The sequence below is a fragment of the Vespula pensylvanica genome, chromosome 2, assembly GCF_014466175.1.
Source record: "Vespula pensylvanica isolate Volc-1 chromosome 2, ASM1446617v1, whole genome shotgun sequence".
NCBI lineage: Eukaryota > Metazoa > Arthropoda > Insecta > Hymenoptera > Vespidae > Vespula > Vespula pensylvanica.
The window spans coordinates 12,479,430-12,505,261 of record NC_057686.1 but is presented as its reverse complement, the minus strand read 5'-3'; the positions used below and the strand labels follow the sequence as shown (position 1 = coordinate 12,505,261).

Below are 25,832 nucleotides of genomic sequence, written 5' to 3'. Positions count from 1 at the left end.
CTCTCTCTCTCTCTCTCTCTCTCTCTCTCTCTCTCTCTCTCTCTCTCTTCTTGTCTCTCGTTCTCTTTCTAGAAAGGGTGGAGAGGAATGGTAGGAGGTTGGAAGTACTTCGAAAACTGGTATCGATAATCGCTCGGTTATGATAATCTTCCGGCGGAACCCACGGCGGCGCGTGATATGCATTTAAATTGCGTTTCGATATTAAAGCGGCGCGTGCGTTTCCACGTCTAATGAATTTCACGTACGCGCATAGGCGAACACGCACACAACTTCATAGTTCGTGTGTCTGTGTTCGTACGAGCACAAGAGGATTCGAGTAAGTACTCGTGGATGCACGTACACACGTTCGACCTGACATATTGGCTAATCTATGAACCTTGTCCCCTTCCCCGTACAAAAAGGACTCATCTACCCTCTTCGAGAGTTTCGAGAACGTGAGCTTAACGATCGAGAGAAGTTCCTTTCAAAATGTAAACTCTACAAATCGGAGAAATATTCCCTGAATAGCACTGTTTTCTTTTTAAAATTGATAAAATACTTTAACCTTGTGTTTTTTGCGTGTGTGCGTGCATAGAAAAAAAAATAAGTGTACTTAATAAAAATTAATCGAAAGCAATCGGAAATTATTGAATATTTGAATTGTCGTGAACGATAAATATGTAGAGCCGAGTATCATAAATGGAATTAATAATTTCCAGAAAATTATTCGGCCTCTCTCTCTCTCTCTCTCTCTCTCTCTCTCTCTCTCTCTCTCTCTCTCTCTCTTTTTCCTCTGTCTATTAAAAACTTTGAATTCATTCGTATTCACGTTATAATATGAACATTGCAACGCCCGAGTACTCTTTCAAAACGACTGCAAATCTGGTGGCATCACATTGACGCATTAACAACTCTCGAGCGTGTAAAACCTTCGGAATTCATAATATAAACGTAAAAAATTTGTAATAACTTTGCGATGTAATAAATCGTTCCTTTAAAAGCTACCTCTATTTCATTAAATTTATTTACGTAAACAACGACAAAAATATGGATAACGTAGGAAAAGAAACGTACTCGATCGAAGAGGAAGAAAAAGAAAAAAAAGTCGTCAAGTCGAATGAAAAAAATGTCGAAAGTGGATCGAAAGAAAATGGATTAGCCTCGATGAATCTACTGTGTACCATCTACGCTACCTAAAGAAGATACGTACACGCTCGATCTTAAAACTTTAAGAACTTTTCTCGCGAGACAGGTCGACGTTTAAACTCGAGAGAAACTTTCAAGAGGAATTTCAAAAACAAGAAGATATAAAATTCGCTGTAAAAGAAATACACATATACATGGCCGATATGACAACCTAAACTCGTATATCAAAAAAGAAAAGAAAAAAGAACAACAATTTTTATTAAATTTCATCCATCTCGCATTACAAATTCTTCGCGAACTGATCGATTTCGCGGAATAAATTCTTATCAAAATGAGAATGTTTGCCAAAGCTTTGTCGCTTTTTTGCTCGTCGTTAAAACGTTAATTAAACGTATGCGGAACGATAGGGAAGAACTGTTGAATACGAAACTTTTACAGGGTCATAATGATCGCTACATATTCGAACGTTAAAAAAGTTTGTAGGTGTGAGGTATAATTTCCCTTCGGCTGTGACGACAAATGATATTATCAGACGGAGCGAGAGATCGAGAGAGACCGAAAGAAAGAGATAAAGAGATAAATAGATAGATAGATAGATAGATAGATAGATAGAAAGAGAGATAAAAAGAGAGGGTTTGCGAAATAATGAAATGAAAATTACCACGTAAATGTCTCCAGTAGAGCTTTCGAGTCGCAACGTCAGCAACATCGAGTCTCGCGAGCTATTCTCTCCCTTCCAAGGTTTACCATCGTAATTTCCGTAATGGTTGCCTTCGTAACGACGATTTCGACGACGACAACTACGATGACAACGACAACGACGACAACGACAACGACGATGATGATAAGGACGAGGACGGACCCTTCCGGCTCTTTTTCGCAAGCTAAGTGCCCACGCAGCCTGCGTAGCCATCGTGTCTCATGGTTACAACGAGTTGCTGTTACGTTATATATATATATATATATATATATATATATATATATATGTACTGGCACTACGTGTTCTACCTATCTCTGCGTCTCGAGTACGCTTCAAAAAGCGCTCCAACGTTTTAGCGACAGCAGTAGAGGAGAAACGTCCGTTCTAAGTGCGAAAATTATGCTCCCTACGAAATTACGCGCATACGCGTTACACCACAAACGTACGAAGGTATACCTACTCTAACCGGCCAATCATTTCCTTATAAGTCTTTCTTTTTTACCCTCTCTTCAAACCTACCCCTCTGAATCTTTGCTCTCACTATATCTCGACGTATGTACGTTTTCATTTATCCTAACAAAAGACTGACAGAATTTTGAAATCGCATGAATGCAATACGTTTCGATTTTATTCACGAAAAGTGTAACGACGAAGAATAATGGCGTTATGCTATTTTTATTTTGTTATGAAAGCTAAAAGCACGTTTTTCAGTAGTCCGGCGCGAAATAGCACTTTTCACTTCTAACTGCGAAAGTGATCACATTAAATAGATTGCCTAGCGTTCTATGGCAATAATAAAAAGATAAATGTTTCTTTTAACTGAAATAAAAAAATGTTTCTAATGACATAAATGGTTAATCAAATATAAACGAACATGAAGCAATTTCTTTAATTGACAATATTACTATGAAATTGAATAAATTCTTTCGGGATAAGATCTTTAAATATCGTTGCTAACAAATCCTTTTTTTGCTTTAATGATAATTTAACTCTAATATCGTAGGCATTTTAAAATTTATATTTCATAATATCGTGTGCCGGAAAAATGAAAAGTGCTACTTTTCGTGATGAACATAAATTAATTCGATGGTACAAATTGATAATAATACAACAATAGAAATGTTCTCATGCGCGTACCTATCATACTTGTTCGTATACATGTAACCCAAATCAATCTATCACAGTGAATATAATCGAGCAAGTAAAATTATGTTAAATCATATAATGAGATCCTATTATATGATATAATGATAATATAATAATAATTTTAAATTGATTAGCATCCGAATCTGAAACACTTTTTTGTTCAATATCTCAAATTTATATATATATATATATATATATATATATATATATATATATATTTAAATCCTTTTAAATTCTTTATTAAATGATTTCTTACGTCTGAAAAATTCCTAAATAAATTAAGTATATAAGAAATGTGTATACAAATTTCGTTTTTAATCTAGAAAAACATAGCTTCTGAAAAAATATATAAATATTTATGACATGATATACATTATATATATATATATATATATATATATATATATATTTACAACCGCTCCCAGCAATCACGATCGATCGAATTCCCACTACTAATTGGGCGACGACACTCCTCGTCCACTTCACGTCCAAAAGAAATGAAAACGCACTCGAGCGCGCGACGATGTAATATCGCGCATGAGGGCAAGCGTTTATTGCCAAGCACTTACTCTAAACGCTTTATCCTCGACCAATGGTGTCCTTTCTCTTCAACTCCATGTGACGTCTCTTATTTTTTTCTTTTTATTCCTTTCTCCTTTTGATTTTTCTTTTACTCCTCGTTACTTCTCGAACTCCTGAATTCCTCCTCTCGTTGAATCAACGAGCTATTATAGTTAGAAAAAGAAAAATTTATTTGATTTTGACGCGAACAAAGTATTCGATTAATCGCTCAATCTCATCGTTGGTAACATTTTAATCGATCTTCAAGGTTAAATTTTTAAGTTTTATTTTCATTTTCTTCATGGAAAAACAGAGACAGAAAGAGAAAGAAAGAGAGAAAGACGAAGAGAAGGAAAGGGAGAGAGAGAAAGAGAGTGAGAAAGATTCGATTATCTTCCCTCTGTATAGAAGAATGAATATTTACCAGGTCCACGATGTTTAACACCATGAATATATATGAAGTCGAAGTGGGACGAAATAAAAGAGGAAAGGATAGAAAGTAGGAAGAAAGAAAGGAAAGAAGGAAGGAAGGAAGGAAAGAAAGAAAGAAAGAAAGAAAGAAAGAAAGAAGGAAGGATAAGCTTTAAATTAATTTCAATGTTAAGACCAAAGAAGAAAAAAAATAAAAAAGGAGCTTCAAATATCGTCCTTTTAAACGTTCAGATTTTTCTTTCCTTCTCAAAGAGAAATCTTCCAATTGAAAAGACAGTACCTTGAACAGACTCGCGCATTCTTATGATTCTCGATATAAGCAAGCCACGAAGGATGATACCGATGGTTCCACTTTAAGAAGTGGTTACCGTAAAAATCGAAGGACTGATCCCTTCTAGTGACATATTGAAGAGAAATATAACGGGGGTAAAAGAGGGTGGTAGGCGTACACAATGAACAACGTCCAACGTTGTGGAAAGGGAAGACAATCGGGGCACAGTCTTAGAGGTATAATCGGGCTTTGTCCAAAGTTCAACGAGAGAGGCACGATATATCTATGTATATACATGCAAGGATGGATTAAAAAGTCTTCCTCGAGTACTTGCTCGCTTACGCAAAACGACGATGCGCAAACACTCAAGAAATATACGTAGTACACCATCAAAGCCGCATGATAAATGCAGCCACGGTAAAAGACGGAGATAAATGCGGTAGTTTAGGCGAGCCTTTCTCGATACCACTCTTGCTGCCTCTTCTACACCATCGACGGACGACGACCGAACCCATACAAACGAGAACATGTATACTGTACGCTTATTTATGTATATGTTTATATATAATATGTATATACGTGTACATGTGTGTATACATATATATTATATATATAATATATGTGTATATATATACATACATTATATATGTGACTATGTGTATGTGTGTAAATATATATATATATATATATATATATATATATATATTGTAAAGATAGATAAAAATCCGAAACAGAAAGCAAGTTTCTATTTATCTACACGTATACGATACACACCGATCAAATGTCTTTAAACAATGCTATAACAACAAACGCTGCCGGAACTAGGATGACATTGTAGCAAATGAAAAGCCTTTCCATCGGATCGATAATGATCGTGCGGTTAGATGCGCTCTTCTCCTGCCTATAACGAAGCGTTTAACACTCACCTACAACATGTTGGAGGACAAGCATGATAATAATAACATCGACGTCGATCGATATCCTTTCATTTACATATTGCGCATATATCCAAGTCGATTCTATCCTATACATTTAACAAAAACATACAATAAATGTGTGTTCTTTCCAATAAAAAAAAAAAAAAGAAAGAAAAGAAAAGAAAAGGTATATATTCTCCTGTAATATATTCTATATAAAGTATTACGCAAAATATAACTAATACCTATACATGTAACTAATTGTAAGATCATTTAACTATCGCGATAATCCAGAAACATCAAATGAACATTCGTAATACATTTCCCTGTATAAATTGGTTAATACTGATGGTTTCCCCCGACTAACGGTAAGCCGATTACGATCGACTAATTTCTGGTAATTAATAATAACGATATAAATACAATACATTCGTGAATTTAACACAAGATATAACGATGTCGACGGATGCATATATATATCCAACTGTTTGTACATGTATGTAATATAATATTGAGGGAAAGAGAGAGAGAGAGAGAGAGAGAGAGAGAGAGAGAGAGAGAGAGAGAGAGAGAGAGAGAGAGAGAGAGAGAGAGAGAGAGAGAGAGAGAGAGAGAGAGAGAGAAATAAAGAGTCACGGAAAAAGAGTAAAGCACAAAAATACATGCATATATATATATATATATATATATATATATATATATATATATGGTCTTGTAAAAATAGCAAGTTCTCTTTCTTTTTTTCTTTCTCTGATATCTCGTAGTTTGGATGGCTTCTCATCGTAGTTGTAGTCGTAGTCGTAGTCGTAGTCATAGCCGTAGTCGTCCATGGTAATCTACCGCGTACTATGAAACTTCGTTTATCGTTCTTTATCGTACACCTGGGTTTCTAAGAACGATATGCGTGGGTCGAGACAAAACGATACCGCCGCCGTCAAGCCACCATGAAGCCGCCGTCGTCATCGTCGTCCTTTAAGCGAACTTAAAAATCTAAGTTTTACCTTTTTCCCCTTTTCTATTTCTAAAGCAATCGTATATACCTTTCTGAACGATAGAGATGATATCGAGAACTCGACGAGGTATACTGTTAAAATGACGATCCAACGACGATCAACTTTTAGCGGACTCACTTTTCCGCGATAACGAGAGAGAAAGAGAGAAAGAAAACGTTGAAACGACGACAACGACAACGACGACGATGATGACAATAGTCCGTTGTGAGAAATTATTAGAGAAATAATTTCCTTTCGTTTTCGCTTCGTCTACTTCAAGGAAGGTAAACGAGGAAAATTCTGATAACGTTGGTAATTCTCCTCGTACTTTCTAAATCGTCTTTTTGGATACCTCGTCGAAGAAAGTCGAATTTAATCTACGAAATCATCTCGGTCTGTCACCTTCTCCTCCTCCTCCTCCTCCTCCTTATTCTCCATCGTCACTTTCGACGTTAATGCGTTTTCGAATAATCAAGCTCGGAATCGGAGTACAAGTAAGTTCTCGCAGCCCTAACAACGCGAATTCTATTGACTGAGAAGAGAGAGGAGAGACAGAGAGAGAGAGAGGGGGGGGGAGAGAGTTTCTTTCCCCTTCGACACTGACTTTTTACCTTATCTCCATGTAAATGAGAAATTTCTTTCTAGCAAACACTTCGAAGAAACTTTATCTATCATCTCTCACGACAATTTTCTTACGATCTTAGAACAACTCTAGTCAATCTGATTTATTATTATTATTATTATTATTATTATTATTATTATTATTATTATTATTATTATTATTATTATTATTTCTTTCTTCTTTCTTTAGAAATTATGTATCTAGAAACACGATCAATGTTCACGCAATAGTTTGTCAACAAGTAAAAGAAAGAAATGATCAACTCGTTTTATTTTCTATCGATCATTTCGTCTCTCTTTCTCTCTTTTCTTTCCCCTGACGAACTCCTATGGAAGCACTCACGAAACTTCCGATAAGGGAAGAAAAGATATTCGCGAATTCGAGAACTTTATCGTCCGTCCCTTTGAGTCCAAGCGTTAAGAGCAATGGCGTCTTTAAGGCAAATGTGAAGAGCGACCTCTGATAAGCGGCTATTGTGCGATAAAGTTGCTTCCAGGTCTCCCATAACCATAAACATCCTGCGATTTTTTTTTTTTCGTTTTTTTATTCGTCTACTTTCTATCCTCAGTTCCCTCGACGGTAGTCAAAAAGATAGGACGATTCAGATTTAAAAGATAAAATAATATCAAGTTTCTATCTACGTTCCAACTGTGGAAACATACATACATATTATACATATCTTTTGAATTCAAATCACGTATGACTACTATCTAAGATTTCTTGACGAAGTGAAAAAAGAAAAGAAAAGAAAAAAAGAAAAAGCAGAGACGAGATCGGACGAGACGATAAGTTAATTTCGAAGGGTAGCAAACTCCGTTGGATGTAAAAACGCATAATTTGTTCTCTTCGAGATGTATAGCGAAATAAAACTCGACGAAAAAAAAATTAATTTAGTCGTTCCTTACGCTTACCGTACTTCTTCTTTTTGTAGGTTAACTCTGGGAAGAACGACGTCTTATTGTTAAAGGCTCGACGACACTCGACAAACTTCTTTTGCTTCGATTAAACGAAGAAACTTTTTCTTTTCCTTCTATTAAATGAACTTACAATCACATTACTCATTCCGTTCGCTTTTTCGTATAATACAACGGTACATTTTTCAAAGAACGCAGAAACACTTTCTACAATGATCTTTCGAGAACACGTAACGCACAAGAAACTCGTTAAAAATGCCGCGCGATTTGAAAAAATACTATCGAACTTTCCGTTAAATTTATATTACGTTTATCTCTTTCCTTTTTCTTCCTTTCTCTGTCCAGTAAAAAAAACCTTCCTTGTCTAGTAAGAAAAAAAAAGTTGAAAGTAGGAAAGAAAAAGAAAATAAACTAAGTCTAACTCTTTTTATCCTTCTCTTTGTCAAATTCTTCGCAAAAACCGTTAAAGAAAGAAAGAAAAAGAAGGAAGAGAGAAGTACGACACGCGTGTCATAGTATCGGTAACAACGTAGAAGGACGACGAGGACGACGACAATAATAACGACAGAAAGAAAAAAGAGAAAGAAAAAGGGAGAAACAGAGAGAGAGAGAGAGAGAGAGAGAGAGAGAGAGAGAGAGAGAGAGAGAGAGAGAGAGAGAGAGAGAGAAAGAAAGAGAGACACATATCGAAAAAAACTACAAAAGTTTGTAAAGTTCGCACGTCGGAAAGGTAAATTCCACGAACGCTATGGTAAAGTAGAAAGAGAGAGATCATATTTCACTCAAGAGTTCCAGGAAAAGGAAGTAACGAGAAAATCTAACGTTACATAAATAATATACAATATATATATATGTGTGTGTGTGTGTGATATATATAAAAGAAAATAAATTCGACCGCGAAGTTGGCCATAATATTAAAAAAAAAAAAAATTACCTTAAGTATAACGAAGTCCATGTCGAAGAGGAAGAAGCAGAAGAAGACGAGTCGAAAGGTTATCCTGTGTCCTATGGATCCTCCTTGGTACGATGTAGAGGGAGTAGAGGGAGGTCAAAGGTGACGAGTACCGGTGAATTCAAAGGTAGAGATAGAAACAAAAGCGTGCAACGCACGTTTAGGACATTCCTCTTCTCGCTCGACGAGTCTTTCGAGCGTTTACGATCGACACTCACGCGACACCGGAAATAGTAGTAACGCGTAGATAGTAATGAAACATTATCGCTGTGAACCAATCAGGCTCCACCGAAAACTCTTATCGATGCACCCTCGCGATCGTAGATCTAACGCGAAAACAAAGGTTAATAAATAGAAGGTGAGAAAGATAGAAGGAGAAAAGTTTATATCGAATGTTCGCGCGACGATGTTTTCACGAACGAAACGAAGCAACGAGGCCAACGCGCGTGGCGGCTCGGCGTCGACTGAGACTCCAGCGTGAGTGTCTCTCGACAGTCGCGCGGTACCCCCACCACCGCGCCACCATCGTCGTCGTCGTTGGTAGACGCGTTAAGAGGTGGGGGGAGTTACCGAGGACGAGAGCGCGAGACAGGCGTTCGACCGCGCGAATCGTCCAGAAAGAAAATGTCTCCTCTATCCTTCTTTATCTTTTTCTATTTACTTTCTTTATCTACGTATGTGTGTGTGTGTGTGTATATATTCTATTATATGGATTATCATTTTATTTATACATCGTATTCTCTACCCTACCCTTCTTCTTTCTTTCTATTAATATCGCTGGTTAGTTACTGCTACTACAAATTATTTTATATATTAATAATTATAATTTATTCTTTAAACAAGATATTTCCAAAGATATTGATTTCTCTTCTTCCGTTTGTATATCGTCATCCGTAAAAATGTAAATAATAAGTAATCAACGATTGTTTACATACGAGGATCAAATACAGCTCTGAACGATATACGAAAAGAGTTTACGTATAATTATTCTTTACGATATTGTTATCGTGAAAAAAACGTTAAGGTCGTCTTTAGCAAGAGGAAACAGATTCGATTGACGGAAAAGTAAAAGGAAACGTAGGAAATAGATAAAGAGAGTGTGAAAGGACACGAAGAACAGGAAAGGAATAAGAACAAAGAGGCCGCAGACCCTTCCTCTAGTTCGATGCCCGACTAGCAGTCCGCAGTCCGCACAATGCACCCTATGCTATGCACTGCTCTTTCTCTATCTCTTTCTCTCCTCCCTTTTCTTCTTCCCTTTCCTTTCGTTCCTTTCTTCGACCAGTCCAACCTCGCCGACCTGCTTCTCCTCTCTCTTTTTCTCTTACTCTCTCTCTCTCTCTCTCTCACTATCTCTATCTCTCTTTCCTCTGACCACAGACCGTCCGTTAGTCGCAGCATTCGTGGTTTCGGTCGTTTCTGCATTATTCCCTATCGCTTTCTCCGAATTTCACCTCTTTCTTTTTACCGCTTCTACTAATCCTCACACGTCCACTTTAGAGTAGATTCGAACAACTCCGTTTAAATGCTCGTCTACTCCTTTTTAGAGATTATCGAGGACGAAGGAAAGATCGAAGTAAAAAAAGAGAGAGAAAGAGAGAGGGAGAGAGAAAAGGAGAATACAGTCTGGACGCAGGTGTTTCCTCGATGGAAATACTCAAGGATGGGATGGTAGGAAAATGTAGAAAAAAACGAGGGGGGAAAAAGAAATCGCGGAAGGAAGGGCACTCGAGCGCATGAGAAGAGAGAAGGACCCGGCGTCTCTCGGGAGGAAGAAGAAGAAGAAGAAGAAGAAGAAGAAGAAGAAGAAGAAGAAGAAAGAGAAGGGGAAGAAGAAGGGTATATGAGTTCGCTTCCTTTCGTCGCATTAATAAGTGTAAACCTTCGTAAAACTCCCACTCACACACCCACTCTCTCTCTCTCTCTCTCTCTCTCTCTCTTTCTGAAGTTTAAGGAACCTTCAAGAACCAACCAATTAAATCGCGCTTCGCAAATTAACTTTGGTAATTATGAGTGGGCTTCGAGGACGGCGCGATGAGGAAGGGTTGGAGCGGCTGGATTACAAGCGAGACGGCGGCGGGAAAACTTCACAACTTTTCAGTCGCTTTTTATGCAACTTTTCTTGTTAAGACTGGGATTATGAAATTTTGGCCTCGGACGGTTCTCCTTTACCACTTGCGATCTTTCTAATACGTACGCATTCCGTATATCGGACGAACCATTTTTACGACAGATGCCTGATTATCGGCCGATTCCCGTAAAAAAAGAAAGGGAAAGAGAAAAAGAGAGAAAGAGAATAGTATGAATCATAGAAAAATTGTTCAGTTGGAAACGTAAGATAGGAATTGACTGTAATAAAATCGATATCAAAGTTGATCCTCTTTTATCCGGAAATTAAAGCGCGGAACTTTTCGTCATTCGACTATGAATGAAAAAAAAAATCGATATTTCTCTGTCTTCATTTTTCTCTCTTGTCCATTGCATTGAAAAACGTTGGGGGATCGATCGAGAAAGACGTCGAAAAGAATTTATCTTGGAGTTTCTTCGAACAAGGATAAATCATAAAAAAAGAAAATAGAACCACAGAAGAATCCTTTTTTCTTTGTCTTTCTCATTGGCGTGCAACGAAGAGACAAGGGCGGATGCACGCGCGCACTTCGAAAAGGGGTCGTAACTCATTAGTTAAGGATAATGAGACGGAAGAGAAAAGAGACAGGCAGAAAGTAACATAAAGGGACAATGACCACGTACGCAAAGGTACGCGCTTACATGCATACATCGAGTTCGGATACGCGATCTACGATGATGGTGAAAAACACGTGCGAAAAAGACTAGAAGATAAAAGGGACGAAGAAAGAAAAGGAACCGAAGATAACAGACGGTTTCTTGCCTTTTGCCGTGAGCAGCTTTCGAAAAGAGTGGGTAGTAGGATGTAGGAGAGCGTTGAAGATAGAGAAAGAGAGAGAAAGTGAGAGAGAAAAAGAAAACGAACAGGGGTAGATATACTTCTGTCTCTTACCAAAAGAGGAAAGCTTTCGTGGTGACGAGGAGATTTTTAATTAGCGGCCTGTGATCTGTCGAGCATTTGTAGTTTACCTTTTCTGCATCTCCGACATCGCTGCAATCTTGCGATTCGTATGTTCGCACAAGCTAACCGATGCGAGAGGCGAACACTGGAATTTGGCGGTATTTGTGCGACGACGCAGTCACGTGTTCCCGTTTGTTTCATTTTCTTTCACCATAGCTTCTCCTCGTAGTACGTATTGCCAAACGTATTTCTGTCTTTAGTTCTTTCTGACTCTTTTTTTCTCTTTCTCTCTCTCTCTCTTCGCTTCTCATCGACCTTACATCCCTCGAGAGAATGTACTCCCAAGCTCCAAGTAATTTGCTAACGATAAGAAACTGCGAAGAGTCTAACGGGAAATGATCAAAGACGACGAAATGAATAACTTTGCGATCAAGCTTCGAAGAAAGGAAGATGTCATCGTTCTCAAGGATATATACATAACTCTCGTTTCTTTTTCTTTCTTTTTTTTTTATTCTGCTTCTTTCTTTGCTCCGAACTTTCTTAAAAAGAGTAGATCTCGTCGAGAAGAGATTAGTTTCCAAAAGTGCGTTGACTTGACGATATCTTTTTGAAATGCACGCAGCAAACACGCAATCGCATACGTAATCACGTCGGTTTGAAGTTCGCGGTAACGCTCGGCAAAGAGTGGCCGCGAGACGATCGGGTTTCGTAAAAGCGGGTCGAGGTAAAACAGGGCAGCTATCTGCCGCACCATCTTTTATTTATCGTCGGTCATTATGCCGTCTCGTGCGCACGAGTCAGCCCTTTTTTCTCCCTCCTTCCTACTTCCCTTTTTGACCATAGCCAAAGAGTTGACCACGGTCAACAAGAACGTTGATGAAGATCGAGAAAAAGTTCTTTAACACGTTGAATCACGTGAAAATAGTCCGACATCCAACGTGTTAAGCGTACTTTTCGTGTACATCTGATCATCGTTTATTCGTATAACAAAACAATCGCATGATATAACAATTTGTACAATGTAACAAGGATTAATCTATAAATAAATCATATACATATCCTGACGAATTTATGATGATATAACGACACTAATCTTATTGTTAGTTTAAAATAATCGATTTATCTTGTGACGAATCTAATATTACCAGCTCTATAATTAATAACAATGAATGATCGATAAGTAGAAAATGATCATTTTAACTATTTCGATGAATCTAACAAGATAAATGTTGTCAACGATATCGATTTTTTACGAGTTCACAAAGAACGATCACAAAAGCGTTTGAGAAACTGCACCGCTTAAAAAAACAAGAAGTTGATGTCATAAGGTGGCTTCTATCTTTACAAATTCATTGCGCTCTCAAACAGTTCCAGCATCCTCTTCATCTCCTTACTGAAACGCAAGCGAAACGGGTTCGGTATAGTGAGCCGGCGAATACGAGACTATGCATACAGAGCGAAATGACTGTTTGATCTGTTTTAATATTTATAGAAATCGTTGCAACGAAATTAACTGAAACAACTTTTATTTTTCATTTACCATGGCATCTGTCCTTTCTTCATTTAATCTTTCATCTTCATTAAGTCTCGTTTCAAAATGATCCGTAATCAAACAAATGGATAAAAACGGATATACGATCGAAACTTATACTTCAATTTCGTACGATATGATACAATTTATACGTCAATTTAAAAATGATAATTTTTCACTCATCAATATGATATTTTTTTGTTAATAATACATAAATACTTACATTTGCTCTGCCAACTTATAAATCGGTGCCATATATTTTGATAATTCTTCGCATTTTGCCATTAATTGATACATGGATTTTATATTGTGATCTACGGCATCGCAAGTCTTACATACTGCATCTCTATAAGTTTCCAAACAACCTACCGTAAGCGCAGATGCCTGTAAAGATTATAATTTTATATTATCACAGATTGTTCGATTCATTGGTAAAGTAAATTAAAAAATTACATACACTGTGTAAAATAGCAGCAAGATTTTCTGTAAGAGCATCAACAGAAGTAGCTATCTTTCTCGCTTCCATTTCTAATTCGTTTAATACGTTATGATCCAATAAAGGTAACTGTGGCGTTAATGCTTGTCTATATAAACAAGGAGTGGAACTTCGTGATCCTGGGAAAGAAGGAGTTTCTCCCTTTTTTGTAACCGGACTGGACAATTTAATCTTATTTTCCAAGTCTTCCGTTACAAACAAAACCATATCTCCATCCTGCATTACCGTTCCTTCTAATTGTAAATAACCCATGGCTTTATGATAACTTGGTGGATCTAAATCCTCTTCTTCGTTTGGACTAGAATCTCTACTTCTTAAATCTAATTGGTCTGGCCTATTTCCGATCCCATTCATCTTTTCTAGACATTCTCCCAAATATTTTCCATCTATATCAGGAGATTCGATGAGCGACCTCAATTCAGAAACTGGCGGAGAAGATTGCGAATCGAATGATATTTCCGAGTAAGAGGCTGTCATCTCATGCATCTGAAATAATGATATTAATGGAAATTATTTGCTGAAACTACTTTACTTAATAGGTTGAGTCAAATATTATGTTTGTTAACTTTGACTTGTTGAACGTTGATTTTTTATTCGAGCATCACGTGATACAAAAGGAAACTAAAGAATTAAAATCCAAGATACAAACAAAATTATTATATTCAAAATTTGACATTTGACACAACCGAAAATATTCTAACCTTACTCTGTCTTCGTCATAGTCAACAGGATTTTTTTCAATTCGAGTAGTTCCCGTCGGCTTTGATAAATTTTCAGCATCTTCCATTTCCATTTTGATAATATAAAATAATTAAAAATATTGTTCAAATGAAATATAATCAAATCTTTGTCAAAAGTATCGATCTTACTTATATCTGATTCTATTATGCATCATGCATACAATGAAGCGTCAGAGTAGTATTTGCGCAGTAACGTCTTGCGCACCTTCCAATTTAGCGCGGGAATATACGAATTTTACTTGTAAAGTATTCGTACATATTATTCTCTACGAAACATAAAAATTTATGGAAAAGATATTAATCGCTACAGAAAGTAAGTAACTCAGAAAAACAAAAGTTGTTTTAATAATCCTTTATCAAATAGAAAAATTGTATCATTATTATTATATCAACAATCTGTTACATATATGTTGAATTAATATTTAAAGTGTTCAAGACTTTGCGCTCTGGATTATTAAGATGTTGAATGTATACAGGAAAACAATGATGGGTCGAAAAATTGGAAAGAAAATCTCGTAAATATTGGCCAAGATTTAAATGATAAATGGAATCTTGCAGAAGATCTGGATTTTCTTCCTCTTCATTATCATCTTCTTCCCCTTCTATATCTGCGTATAAAAACAAGAAAATTATTAATATGTATATATGTACACTTATTCAATTACATACGTAAGCAAATTGTAACCCTGTATACATACAAAAGAAAATACATTATATAAAATGAATCAAAACTATTTAAACTTTATAAAATCTTACGTAATAAAGTAGATTCATTTCCTGGATCTATTAAAGTTTCATTTCCTTCAGTATCGTCATCATCGTCATCGGATACCTGAAAATTCAATGTTTCATATTAATATTACATATTAAATTCTATTTTTGATAACATTTGAATAAATTTAATTTAGTCGTATTATCTATTTTATCTATAATTATAATAGATATGCATACCTCACTTTCTTGAGTGGCATTAATTATTTCGATATCATTTGACAGTTCATTAATTATTAATTTAAAGATCTTAACAAGAACAGGCACAGTAGTCCATTGAAAAGGTTGTGCTTCTGCTTTACTTCTGGTCCTTACACCAGCTTCATTTCCTATATACAAAGTACATATATACAAGTGTGTATATACGCTTACGTATGCACGCGCGCGAGCGAACATTTGTTTTTTATTTATTCCAATAAAGATCAAATGAAAATAATACAATCACGATAAATAAAATATTTTACTTCGTAATTTACTCAAAGAGAATAATACTCAATTAATTCCTTACCAGAAAATATTTGGTCCCCTTTTACAGTGATTTCTTTCAATCTAGAGTCATCGTGTGTCACACCATGTTCCAGTATCTTACATAATGCTACAGTAGCTACTTTACGTTCATATCTACCAAAAAAAAGATGTTGTCTGCTAACCCATTCAGACAACACAAAGGCAAGAGCACTTTGCCCAGTAGGGCCAGGTACCGTTGACAAGAAATTTAAAACAGCATCAAACTCTGTATTTATAAGATGTGCATATATCATGATCAAACTTTGCATGACTGTTAATGTTTCAGCCCTTTGCATTTTACTAAGAACAGCTTTTAATAACAGATCAAGATTTTCTCCCAATGTACTTCCAACGTTTCGTATCAAAGTCGTTACTAAACGGCCAACGAAGATTGCTGTGAATTCGCTAGACTATAAATATATAAAAAGTTATTATTTCAATAGATATGTTCATCGCGAATTAAAAAGTACAATATTTATGTTACAATATTACCTGAGGATTTAATAACTGTGCAATTATTTGCAAGATATATTGTAATCCAGTTTGACCATCGCTGTCTCTATGAGTAGTGACTTGGCGTGCAGCCACAGATAAATACGTACGTATCACTTCTCCTCCACTTTGTAGTGTCCCATTATCTTCAGAATTAAGAATGCAATGACAAGCAGCAGGAAAGGCAGTTTCAATCAAAGCATTACTTAATGGTCTTGGTGAATATTGAACGAGAACTTGTAAGATATCCAAAGCTACCCCGCGAGCTCCCTCTAATAAAAATAAACATTAATATATTTCCGGAATAAATACATACTATGTATTTACACAGAAATTCGCATACCATCCTTCGATTTATCCATAGGCGTAACAGCCATCATACTCACTAAAGTTGGTATTAAACGAGTTTGCAGAGGTTCGATGCAATTAGAATTTTGAGTTAATTCTTTAAATATATTCTGACATAAATCTAATATTACTGGATCACTATGAAACTTTAAAAAAACTGCAATCGTTAATGGACATATTTTATTTTCTACAGAAGCAGTAAATGCTTTATCCAGCTGTAAAATTTAAACGAATTTTAAAATGTATTGTAACTTGGAATAAAAAAAGATATATATTGTGAGTATGGTAAATATTTTGCTATTATAATTACCGATATTACTGTTTGAAATGTTTCCATGACTAATATTAGAACTTCCGTAGATGCTTGACTAGATAAATTAAACAATCCTTGAAATATATTAGGTAAGTGAGATCTGATAATATTATTAGTAGGATTATTAGCATCTGCACAGGATATCTCACAAAACCAATAGATAGCTTTAACGGCGCTTATACGAATACATGACGGTTGATTTTCTTGTAAGCCATTAACTGTTGCTTCTAGAAATCTTGAGCTCATTTCAGGTGGCATTAATTGAGCATACCTTCCACCGACGCATAAACAACGACCAAGAAGTAATGGTGGCGCACCTACAAAAAATAAATATTGTGTAAATAAAATAATATGAAAATTAAATTACGTCCTTTAACATAAATGCGTTTAAACAATATTTTCATTACTTGAATCATTCAAATTATTTAACACAACAGTATCCATAAATCTAATAATATCAAATTGCAATAATCCTTCTTGTTGTTTTTCTATCACTATATCTCTTGTAATACTCAATGTTAATATGGAAGATTCATGTATTTTCCACCAATTTTCAATACTGCTATTATCATCTCCTCCAGCTTGTAGTCTATTTGTAGCTTCAATATGCCGCGTAATTGCTTCGCAAAGTGCATTCACTGCTCTTTCCTCGAAATGACTGATGACACCCTGAATAAAATATTTATATGTAATTCGTTCTAATTCAATCGAATCTTGTATACTTACTGCTAGGAATTCCTGCGCCGATATTCTCACGTTATAAGCGAACAAACACTGATCATCTTCTTCTACAAATTGATTAGGATTAGTTGTCCATAACTCGATCTGTTCATCCGTTATTTGCATAAAAATGATTAAATAATATATTATTTCCTGTAGTAAATTGTTGACAAGGTTTGAAAACTTTTTATGTTCAATAATAGAATGAACAAATTCAAATATAGCAATGATAAGATTGTTAAAATTAATAATTTCACCTGAAAACAATAAAAAACTAAGTAATTGCTGGCATCTGTATTAGGTTTTTATTTTGTACAATTTTTAACATACCATCGGAATCTACTTCTTTATTATTTGTTTCTGTAGTTCCATTTACTGTTTCTTCTTGATAAATCTTTGCACTTTCAGTTAATGTTTCCCAAACCGGTGGTAACATTTGAGGTAAAAAGTTGGATACATATTTAGGTAACTTTGTAACAAGGCAGTTTATGGCTTTGATAATATCAGTTTTAAGTCCACTGTCACTTGTTGGACCATTAGAGACACGGAGGCACTGAACAAATTTTTCACAAAACATAGGAATAACTGGTTGCAGATATTGTTCTATAAATCCTTTATGATAAATTCCTGTAGCAGCTACGAGATTTGTGATGATCGTAAAAATTTCAACTGCACGTCCACGTGTTCTGATCGAATATTGCTATATAATATATCAAGTTTAATACTTTTTTAAATCAATAACATAAAACGAATATTGCAAAATATTTCAGTAAACTTACACTCTCACTCTGAAAGATTCTATACATCTCTTGTAATATAACAGGACCAACATTTGGTAATTGAGTATCGGTAAGATCACGAGTGAATTCTGTTAAAACTCTCATTGCCCCATGAACAGCATATTCGCTTTCTCCACTCAAACAATTAACTAATATATCAAATAATCCAGACCAATTTTCAGGCCAATCCCAATGTGCTATACCGGATATTGCATAGGCTACTGCTGTACGTACCTAAGTTAATAGACAGATATGTTAAATAAATAAAAAATTATATATAATAAAAGATATTATAACAAAGGTATTAGTATCTAGTACCTTACTAATAGGTTCGCATAATCCAAGTGGTAACAACTCTTTAATTCTTTCTTTAGTCACTTGTTTTAATTCAGGTGGCCTAAATTTTTCAGCTAGTGAAGTCCAATGTGTTTCTACATACTGCTTTAAAAGTATAGATGCTAATTGTCTAATTGGTAAATGACCATGAGGATCAATCACGAATTCAGTAAGATGAATACCAAATTCTTCTGTAACTTCGAGTGCTTGAATTCTTTGTTCAGCTGCTTGTCGAATATCCCGATGTGGAGACAAGATTCCTGTCAATGTTTCATATAGAGCTTCCTTTAAGGAACCTTGTACATCACTCATACTTGTGCTCATTGTGAATTAGATACTATCTATTGATTAATATCTATAACATATTAATATTTTCCAATGACATTTATTATACAAATAAACATTATATTTTAAAAGTATTATAATATATATATATAATATAATATATATAAATATAAATAATATTATAGTATTTATATATATAATATTATAATACTTTTATACTGTTTAACATATATATGTATATATATATATATATATAAATACTCTATTACCCAGGAACATATTTTTTCTCTTATAAATTACTCTTATTGTTGTTTTATATTTATATAAGTATCTTCCAGTGTTGCATCATAACTTTTATATCATCATTACTGCAAAGTAAGAAAAAGCAAAAAATGTATATTATTGTAAAATTTTAATCAAATGTTTTAAATACTTGTTAACTGAGAGATTTAACAACGAATAGTGTTCTTTGATAAAAAATATTTGACGATTTTTTTCAAATACCCGGTTTACGTAGAAGGTTAGAAATTCCAATAAGAGATTACATATTACGATTATTATCTCAGTAAGTACATTAACATAGTTATTACGATACTATTTAATGTAATCTTTGATATAAATTATTATATATATGGAAAACAACTTTAATCATTATGCAAATTGTAAATGTATTGACGTAAAAAGAAAAAAAAAAATATTGGAACCGGTTGTAACATGTGTCTGTTTAATTTTTTGAATATGACGTCATATGAGGTGTAAAATTGATAACTAATTATTCATATTTTACTACAAATATTAATGAACTTTTTCTGTTATATCAACAATTACAAAAATAATCAACAATTAAATGTTTAAAACCTGCGGTTCCAGCTCCACTAAAATAACACTAGTGTATTGAAGTGACATTAATTTCACCCAACTTCACCCACAGATAATATACAGGATGGTATAGGATAGTAAATGTATGTTCCGCAAGATTTCGTGCTTACAAAACTGAATTATCGACTGTGAGAAAACTTTTTATATTTCATAAGAATAAAAGATATATTATATATATATATATATTTTTTTTTTCTTTAATAAAATATATATACTCATATATTTGACATTTATTTTTTAATTAAACAAATTTAATTACATTATAGATTACAAAGATATAAATACAAACTAAATAAACTATACAAAATTATAAAATAAAGAATATATAATGTAACGTAAATGGTTCCGAAATATAACATATCCTGTGTAACATAAAAACAATAAAAAGATTCTCGAAATAAATAAAAAAATATGCATAAAAATAACAGTAATAAATATAATAAAAACATTAACAATACAATAACAAATTGATACAAATAACATATCAAATAAAGCAAATATTTTACTTTCTCCTTTCCCTTCAATTTGGTTTCATTAGAAATTATTTTATTAAATTTTTTAATTACAGTATATCTGTTCACTATCTGTGTACATGATTACATGAATGAAACTACTTCATAGTTTTTCCCACTACCAATTTCATTCCATATTAACAGTTGTAAAGAAAATTCTTTTGCACTCGGCCCATAATAAGAAAGAATATAATAATTTATCACTAACTATAAAAAATAGGCTAAATCTTTACAGTAGACCACCACATTAACCACGAATAGAATTATAGTGCCGAGAATATTGAATAGATTCTTTTAATCTTCAGTCACTGAAGTATAAAAGAAATAGCATATATGTAGAAGAATAAACATTATTTAAAAAGATTATAGAATTTTATAGGCTTGTAACAATTGGACTATTTCTAAATTTTGCATTCACTTTACTATCTGAATTTGAATCGTCATTAATAACACTATTAACAACAGCATTATCTTTTTGTTGCTGTTGAATTCTATTTTCTTGTTTATTTGATATGAGATCTTCAGTTTTTTTTCCAGTCAATCTCATAATATCCGAATGTGTTCTAAAATGTAATCTTGTTTCCAATAGATATCCGGTATAATTTTTTCTGAAAAGTATAATATTGCAGTTAATGTTGTATATTGCATGTACACATAACATGTTTCTAATAAAATTTAGTTACTTTGCATCTTCCAAATATGAAACCGCAGTTTGAATATCTTCTTGATCTTCTGCTAATAAAGCAAGTTCAACAGTGGCATAAGGAAGTAGATAAGTATCTTCTTTTATAGACTTTTCTAACTGTATAACTTGTTTTAGACAATGTTCGGATAATGCATGATGTCCCATTTGACGAAGACAAGCACCTTTTAAAAGTAAAAGAAGTGCTTCATTGTCTGCATGATATTCCGTTTTCCTAAAAAGAATTTTAAATAATTAGAAACAAATATGAAAGAAAAATTTCAATAAAAGAAGAGGGTAAAACTCACGGTGCTGAATTTAATAATTTTTCTTCATCCTCGATTTTTTTGTACATATTTACAATTAAATCCCTTCGTTTACCAATTATCCTAAATAAATTCCACAGATACATAAGCTCAAACACAGGAAGAATTAAATTCTTTTTCTGTGCGAAATAACGTTCTACCTTTTTTACAATAAACTTTTCAATTGGTAATGATTTTCCTGCAATGCGTTGTTTGTAAGTTGGTGCTTGCATCATTAAATTATCTATAATATATTTCTCATCAGTATTTGGATTTTGCATTAAAAGAATCGTAGCTTTTTGATAAAGGTATATTGTTCTAGACCATTTTGATTCATTAGCTAACTTATTGGCATAGTCAGCAGCTTCACTCCATTGTTGTTTAATACAATGAGCCCACATTAATTCCCAATAACAAGCGCAATGAAATTGAGGCCAAACATTTTGACTTTTCCAAGACTTTTTATACCATTCTATAGAATCCTCAATATTTCCTCTTACTAATTCAAGTCTTCCTTTAAAGAAAAGGAACCATACACCATTTGGGTAAGAATTTAATTCTTCGTTTAATGCTTTTTCACACCAATCTAAATTACCATCTGCATGACTTAATATAAAACAAGCATATAAATTATAACTCAATAATGTCATTACACATAGTATTTGACGAAGACCTCTTCTTTCTGTATATCCTGCTTCTAATTCATTAATACCATATTCCTAAAAATAATATTTTAATTATTTTTTTAAATTTCTATATAAAAAAAAAAATCTCACAGTATGTTTTAATGTGTATTAAAATAAGTCTCATTACCTTATCACCAGAAAATCCAATAAATTCCAGTAATTTAATAATTCGAGCAGGTAATAAAGAAATCATCTGTAATTTCAAGTCAATCATATAGTTGTCATCTTTCAATACATTATTATTTATATGATGAAATTTTTATATCGTACAAATAACTTTACATACCAAATTAAATGTGCCAATACCCATACGAACACCACTTTCAAAGTGAAGTTTTTGTATTTCATTTTCCCATTTACGATTATTTAGAATTGTTAAACATTCTCTATAATGTAAAAAAGAGAGTTAGACAGAGATGTTTTGAAGGAATAAAAAAAGAAATATAATTATCGCGTTAGGACTTATTTACTTGTACGATAGAAAGCAGGTACGAATTTTCAATCCAGCCTTGACAAAGCTGACCAGAGTCTCGTCCTCCACAAATGTGAGCATCGACTTTAAAAGAAGTGACTCAGCATAGCAGAGTTCTGCATGCACTTCCTCTGCAATATTAATTTTCTATCATTCCTTGCATGCACTACTCTTAACTTAATAACGTTATCATATATGATAAAGTCAATGCTATAAATTAATGATAAATCACACTTGTGGGTTTGATGATTGCTGTATATTTTATGTTAGGCTCGAAGAAAAAGAGAAGTTAGATGTTGTAAAAAGAACACGAACAAAAAAATCATTAGTTATACTTTAATATTTATAATATATATGTTTAACAAATTTAATTTATCACATGTTCCCCAGTCAATGCTTTGGACTGATATATTATATAATAGCAATATTACTGTACTAATGTTAGTTGCTACTCTGACATGCATTATTTACAAATAAAGCTTTATGATAATTATATTAGATTACATATGGCATGTAAGAAAAAAAATATATACATTACCAATTGTATAAGCGCCATAATTGGTCTTCTTAACCATTTTCCCAATGTTTTGTGTAATTGTAGTATATTTACGGTGTTTTGAACACACATTTATACATTGTTTTAAAGCTTCAGATGCTTTCTCAATGTATTTCTAAGTAATATATATGGTAATATATTAATAAAGTAATAAATTTTATACATGAATGAATAAAATTATATTAATTAATTCTTTATACTTGTTCAAATGTAAGTATAGCTTCCAAAAATGCAAAGACGCTTGTACCTAAGGAGTGGTACATGCTAGTATTTGCCCATGGTTCCATAATCTTTTTTGCTTGATCGAAATCATTATTAAAGAAATAATAAATTGCCTTTCTTGATTCCATAATAGCTGTATCTAGATCCATAGAAGTAGATCTGTAAAGCAATATTTATCATTGTAAAAGCATATATGCACACTCACAAAATGGATAAATATGTTTAACTTACGTAGTTGGAAATTCTTGGGCATCTTGAAACTGTGATGATAATTATTATAAAAATACACATTAATAATTTAAAAAAATATACAATAAATATTATATATTAGATCGTGTATTGTAAATACGATATTAATATAATATTTAACTCTAATATGTATATACATACCTCATCTTCTGCCTCAATGTCCGACATTTTTCAATCAAAAAATAAACAAATCTGTAACAGAATATAAATTATTTTACATTAACTTTGAAATACAAACATTTATTAATCTTTTTACTTATTTACATATCACATATTTTTTTTAGTAAATTTATATATATGTATATATATTAAATAGGACCAAAGATAGAATGTTTAAATGCAAAAACTTAGAGTAATCAAAGGAGAAAGTTTTATTTTATAGGATTGGTTTCTCAAGTGTGCTCCTTCAATTTTAGGTCATTATCCTATAAGCAACGCCTAGTTTCACAATGAAAAGTATATAAATGCAATATCTCTGACTTTCTACTGATAAAAATAATCTTTTTAAATTTTTTATTAGGCATCTTGATCTTTAATGTTTTAATATAAATATGTATCCAGTATATATCCAAAAAAGATTTAGTTATTCCAAAGTTAAACCTATTTAATATTTTTCATTAGATTGCTTCATCTTCAAGTAATCAATGAGTAATGATTTGTTATTAAAATGACAATTAAGTATACAATCATATTAAAATTAATGGTAAATTATAAAACATAAAGGACTGTTTATTGAAAATATGTTTATTTTAAAATATAGAAAATATTCTTGTATTTATTGGTATATGAAAGACAATGGTTTTTTTTAAGTACGACATATAGACAAGAAAATTGATTTATGGATAAAGAAATACAAAAGAGATAAGGCTAAGCAAGATAAGATTATAAAAACTTAACTTGATTTTAAAAAATATATTACATTTATAAATCAGTTGTAATCAATGTCTTTAACACTTACATTACATTTATATCTCTGATTAAAAAACAAATATATAAATACAGCATTATAGCACAAAATTTTCTTTACGTTAAGTAATATAATGCGTTGATATAGAAGACCTACATTTTGTTTAATTATTAATAAGAAAAATACAAATTTAATTATTAATAAAAAAAAATAATGGTTGACATGTCTACAAGATAAGCATGAAGGATCAAGGAGAGAAAGATAAAATGATAAAGATAGGAGGAAAGAGAGAGCGATTTTAAGTTTCATTTAAAACGTCAAAAAGAAAAGAAAGGAAAAAATTGATGTTAAAAGGAAAGGACAATTTCGTAATGAAACCTTACTCACCGTTGCTCAACCGTAAAATCGATTACTCTTCCAGGCGAAATAAAGATTTATTACATATAAATATTTCCAAAGAAATATTTTGCAAAAACGTTAGCCCCAAGTGTTTCTTTCTTCTTTCTTTTTCTTTTTTTTTTTTTGTTCTTCTTTTTTATTAATATCTCGTTAATATAAATAGTATAGATAAAACGTTTGAAAAAAAGAACTCAAATCAATTAATATAATGATACGAAGCGCATCACTGCGCGCGTTAGACTGACTAAATTTTAGGTCGTCCAGTTTAAACGTGTCGTATTCGAGAAACGACGCATGAGTGTTGGCCTCTATATGAGATTAAGAGAGAAACGTTTTCTTACTATCTCACGCATATAACACGATGTTACGGACGTACATTTTTATGTATGTAAGTCTGGATTCATATTGTTTACAATATGATCAATATTGTTTACCTCATTCTTTTATATTCGTTTATATGAATTTCAACAGCAGCTGTTGTCCTTTTCTATATGGCTTCTGCATCGGAATGAAAAAGAGAAGTAATTCAGGTGGGAGTATCATTACATCTAAGTACACGTGATAGACTATTTCTTCATATAGAATCACGGATAATGTCGCACACATACTTAGGAGAACATATATTCATATACTCAGAATACATATACTTAACATTTAAGTATAAAAGGTGCGCGTGCACCAATGAAGTTGTATGTACTTATACGTACGATGTGCTCGTTTATGTCTCTTGTCATTTACTAGGATCTATTTCGCGTATTAAAGTCAATATGGTATAATCTTTCACTTTAGAAATATTGTAATTTAACTTTTTCAAGATAATTGAAATTCATTGATTTTTATTCGTTTGAAAGTTTGAATGAAAATGTTTTCGTTGAAAATAAGCTTTCAGGATAAACCTTATGTATTGAAACTTTATTATCACTCTATGATATAAACGCTTATATCGGAAGAATACAGAAATAAATGCAATAAGTATTATTTTCTT

At 33.0% G+C, this 25,832-nt stretch overlaps 4 protein-coding genes across 9 annotated transcripts in view; all 4 read right to left on the bottom strand.

The window, feature by feature from the left end:
- Positions 1-9,134, bottom strand: part of LOC122627101 (PDZ domain-containing RING finger protein 4-like) — a 153,026-nt gene extending 143,892 nt beyond the window's left edge. The window contains exon 1 of one of the 2 annotated variants that reach the window (XM_043807913.1): positions 8,615-9,134. In XM_043807913.1, the coding sequence (XP_043663848.1) occupies positions 8,615-8,635 (21 nt within the window). In that variant the 5' untranslated portion in view covers positions 8,636-9,134. The remainder of the gene's footprint in view (positions 1-8,614) is intronic. The other variant, XM_043807914.1, reaches the window with a different exon arrangement.
- A 3,485-nt stretch (positions 9,135-12,619) lies between these two features.
- On the bottom strand, positions 12,620-14,609 carry LOC122627103 (BLOC-1-related complex subunit 6). Of its 2 annotated transcripts, none has more exons than XM_043807917.1 (4): positions 14,394-14,609; positions 13,649-14,173; positions 13,415-13,575; positions 12,620-13,053 (listed from the first exon to the last, which is right to left on the bottom strand). In XM_043807917.1, exons 1-4 carry the CDS (start codon positions 14,478-14,480, stop codon positions 13,002-13,004), a joined length of 825 nt encoding a protein of 274 aa, XP_043663852.1. In that variant the 5' UTR covers positions 14,481-14,609; the 3' UTR covers positions 12,620-13,001. The 2 variants fall into 2 exon arrangements, with proteins under 2 accessions (XP_043663852.1, XP_043663854.1); XM_043807919.1 differs by having other exon boundaries at positions 14,389-14,545.
- Positions 14,610-14,749: 140 nt separating this feature from the next.
- On the bottom strand, positions 14,750-19,934 carry LOC122627100 (importin-9). Of its 4 annotated transcripts, none has more exons than XM_043807909.1 (14): positions 19,837-19,933; positions 19,248-19,346; positions 18,676-19,048; positions 18,358-18,591; positions 17,909-18,278; positions 17,585-17,835; positions 17,266-17,527; positions 16,856-17,175; positions 16,541-16,760; positions 16,198-16,469; positions 15,707-16,115; positions 15,379-15,527; positions 15,184-15,259; positions 14,750-15,035 (listed from the first exon to the last, which is right to left on the bottom strand). In XM_043807909.1, the coding sequence occupies exons 3-14, from the start codon at positions 19,015-19,017 to the stop codon at positions 14,827-14,829; spliced, it is 3,114 nt and encodes a 1,037-aa protein (XP_043663844.1). In that variant the 5' UTR covers positions 19,018-19,048; positions 19,248-19,346; positions 19,837-19,933; the 3' UTR covers positions 14,750-14,826. The 4 variants fall into 4 exon arrangements, with proteins under 4 accessions (XP_043663844.1, XP_043663846.1, XP_043663847.1 ...); XM_043807911.1 differs by lacking the exon at positions 19,837-19,933 and adding an exon at positions 19,483-19,819; XM_043807912.1 differs by lacking the exon at positions 19,248-19,346 and having other exon boundaries at positions 19,837-19,934.
- Positions 19,935-20,357: 423 nt separating this feature from the next.
- Positions 20,358-24,905, bottom strand: LOC122637953 (tetratricopeptide repeat protein 39B-like). Its single transcript, XM_043830500.1, has 11 exons — positions 24,836-24,905; positions 23,683-23,733; positions 23,524-23,552; positions 23,271-23,451; positions 23,053-23,185; positions 22,513-22,645; positions 22,329-22,428; positions 22,170-22,235; positions 21,360-22,075; positions 21,053-21,286; positions 20,358-20,977 (listed from the first exon to the last, which is right to left on the bottom strand). Exons 2-11 carry the CDS (start codon positions 23,707-23,709, stop codon positions 20,743-20,745), a joined length of 1,854 nt encoding a protein of 617 aa, XP_043686435.1. The 5' UTR covers positions 23,710-23,733; positions 24,836-24,905; the 3' UTR covers positions 20,358-20,742.
- Positions 24,906-25,832: the final 927 nt, after the last annotated feature.

Excerpts from the sequence above, each read along its gene's own strand:
- LOC122627103 (XM_043807917.1), bottom strand. The coding sequence starts at position 14,480 with ATGGAAATGGAAGATGCTGAAAATTTATCAAAGCCGACGGGAACTACT. Across the intron at positions 13,576-13,648 it reads TTGCTGCTATTTTACACAGT|GCATCTGCGCTTACGGTAGG; the intron begins GTATGTAATTTT and ends TAATCTTTACAG. Across the intron at positions 13,054-13,414 it reads TATAAGTTGGCAGAGCAAAT|TAAGGAGATGAAGAGGATGC; the intron begins GTAAGTATTTAT and ends CTTGCGTTTCAG.
- LOC122627100 (XM_043807912.1), bottom strand. The coding sequence starts at position 19,017 with ATGAGCACAAGTATGAGTGATGTACAAGGTTCCTTAAAGGAAGCTCTA. Across the intron at positions 17,528-17,584 it reads CGGCGCAGGAATTCCTAGCA|GGTGTCATCAGTCATTTCGA; the intron begins GTAAGTATACAA and ends TATTTTATTCAG. Across the intron at positions 17,176-17,265 it reads AAATAATTTGAATGATTCAA|GTGCGCCACCATTACTTCTT; the intron begins GTAATGAAAATA and ends TATTTTTTGTAG.
- LOC122637953 (XM_043830500.1), bottom strand. The coding sequence starts at position 23,709 with ATGTCGGACATTGAGGCAGAAGATGAG. Across the intron at positions 23,186-23,270 it reads CTATACTTACATTTGAACAA|AAATACATTGAGAAAGCATC; the intron begins GTATAAAGAATT and ends TATATTACTTAG. Across the intron at positions 21,287-21,359 it reads AAATTATTAAATTCAGCACC|GAAAACGGAATATCATGCAG; the intron begins GTGAGTTTTACC and ends AATTCTTTTTAG.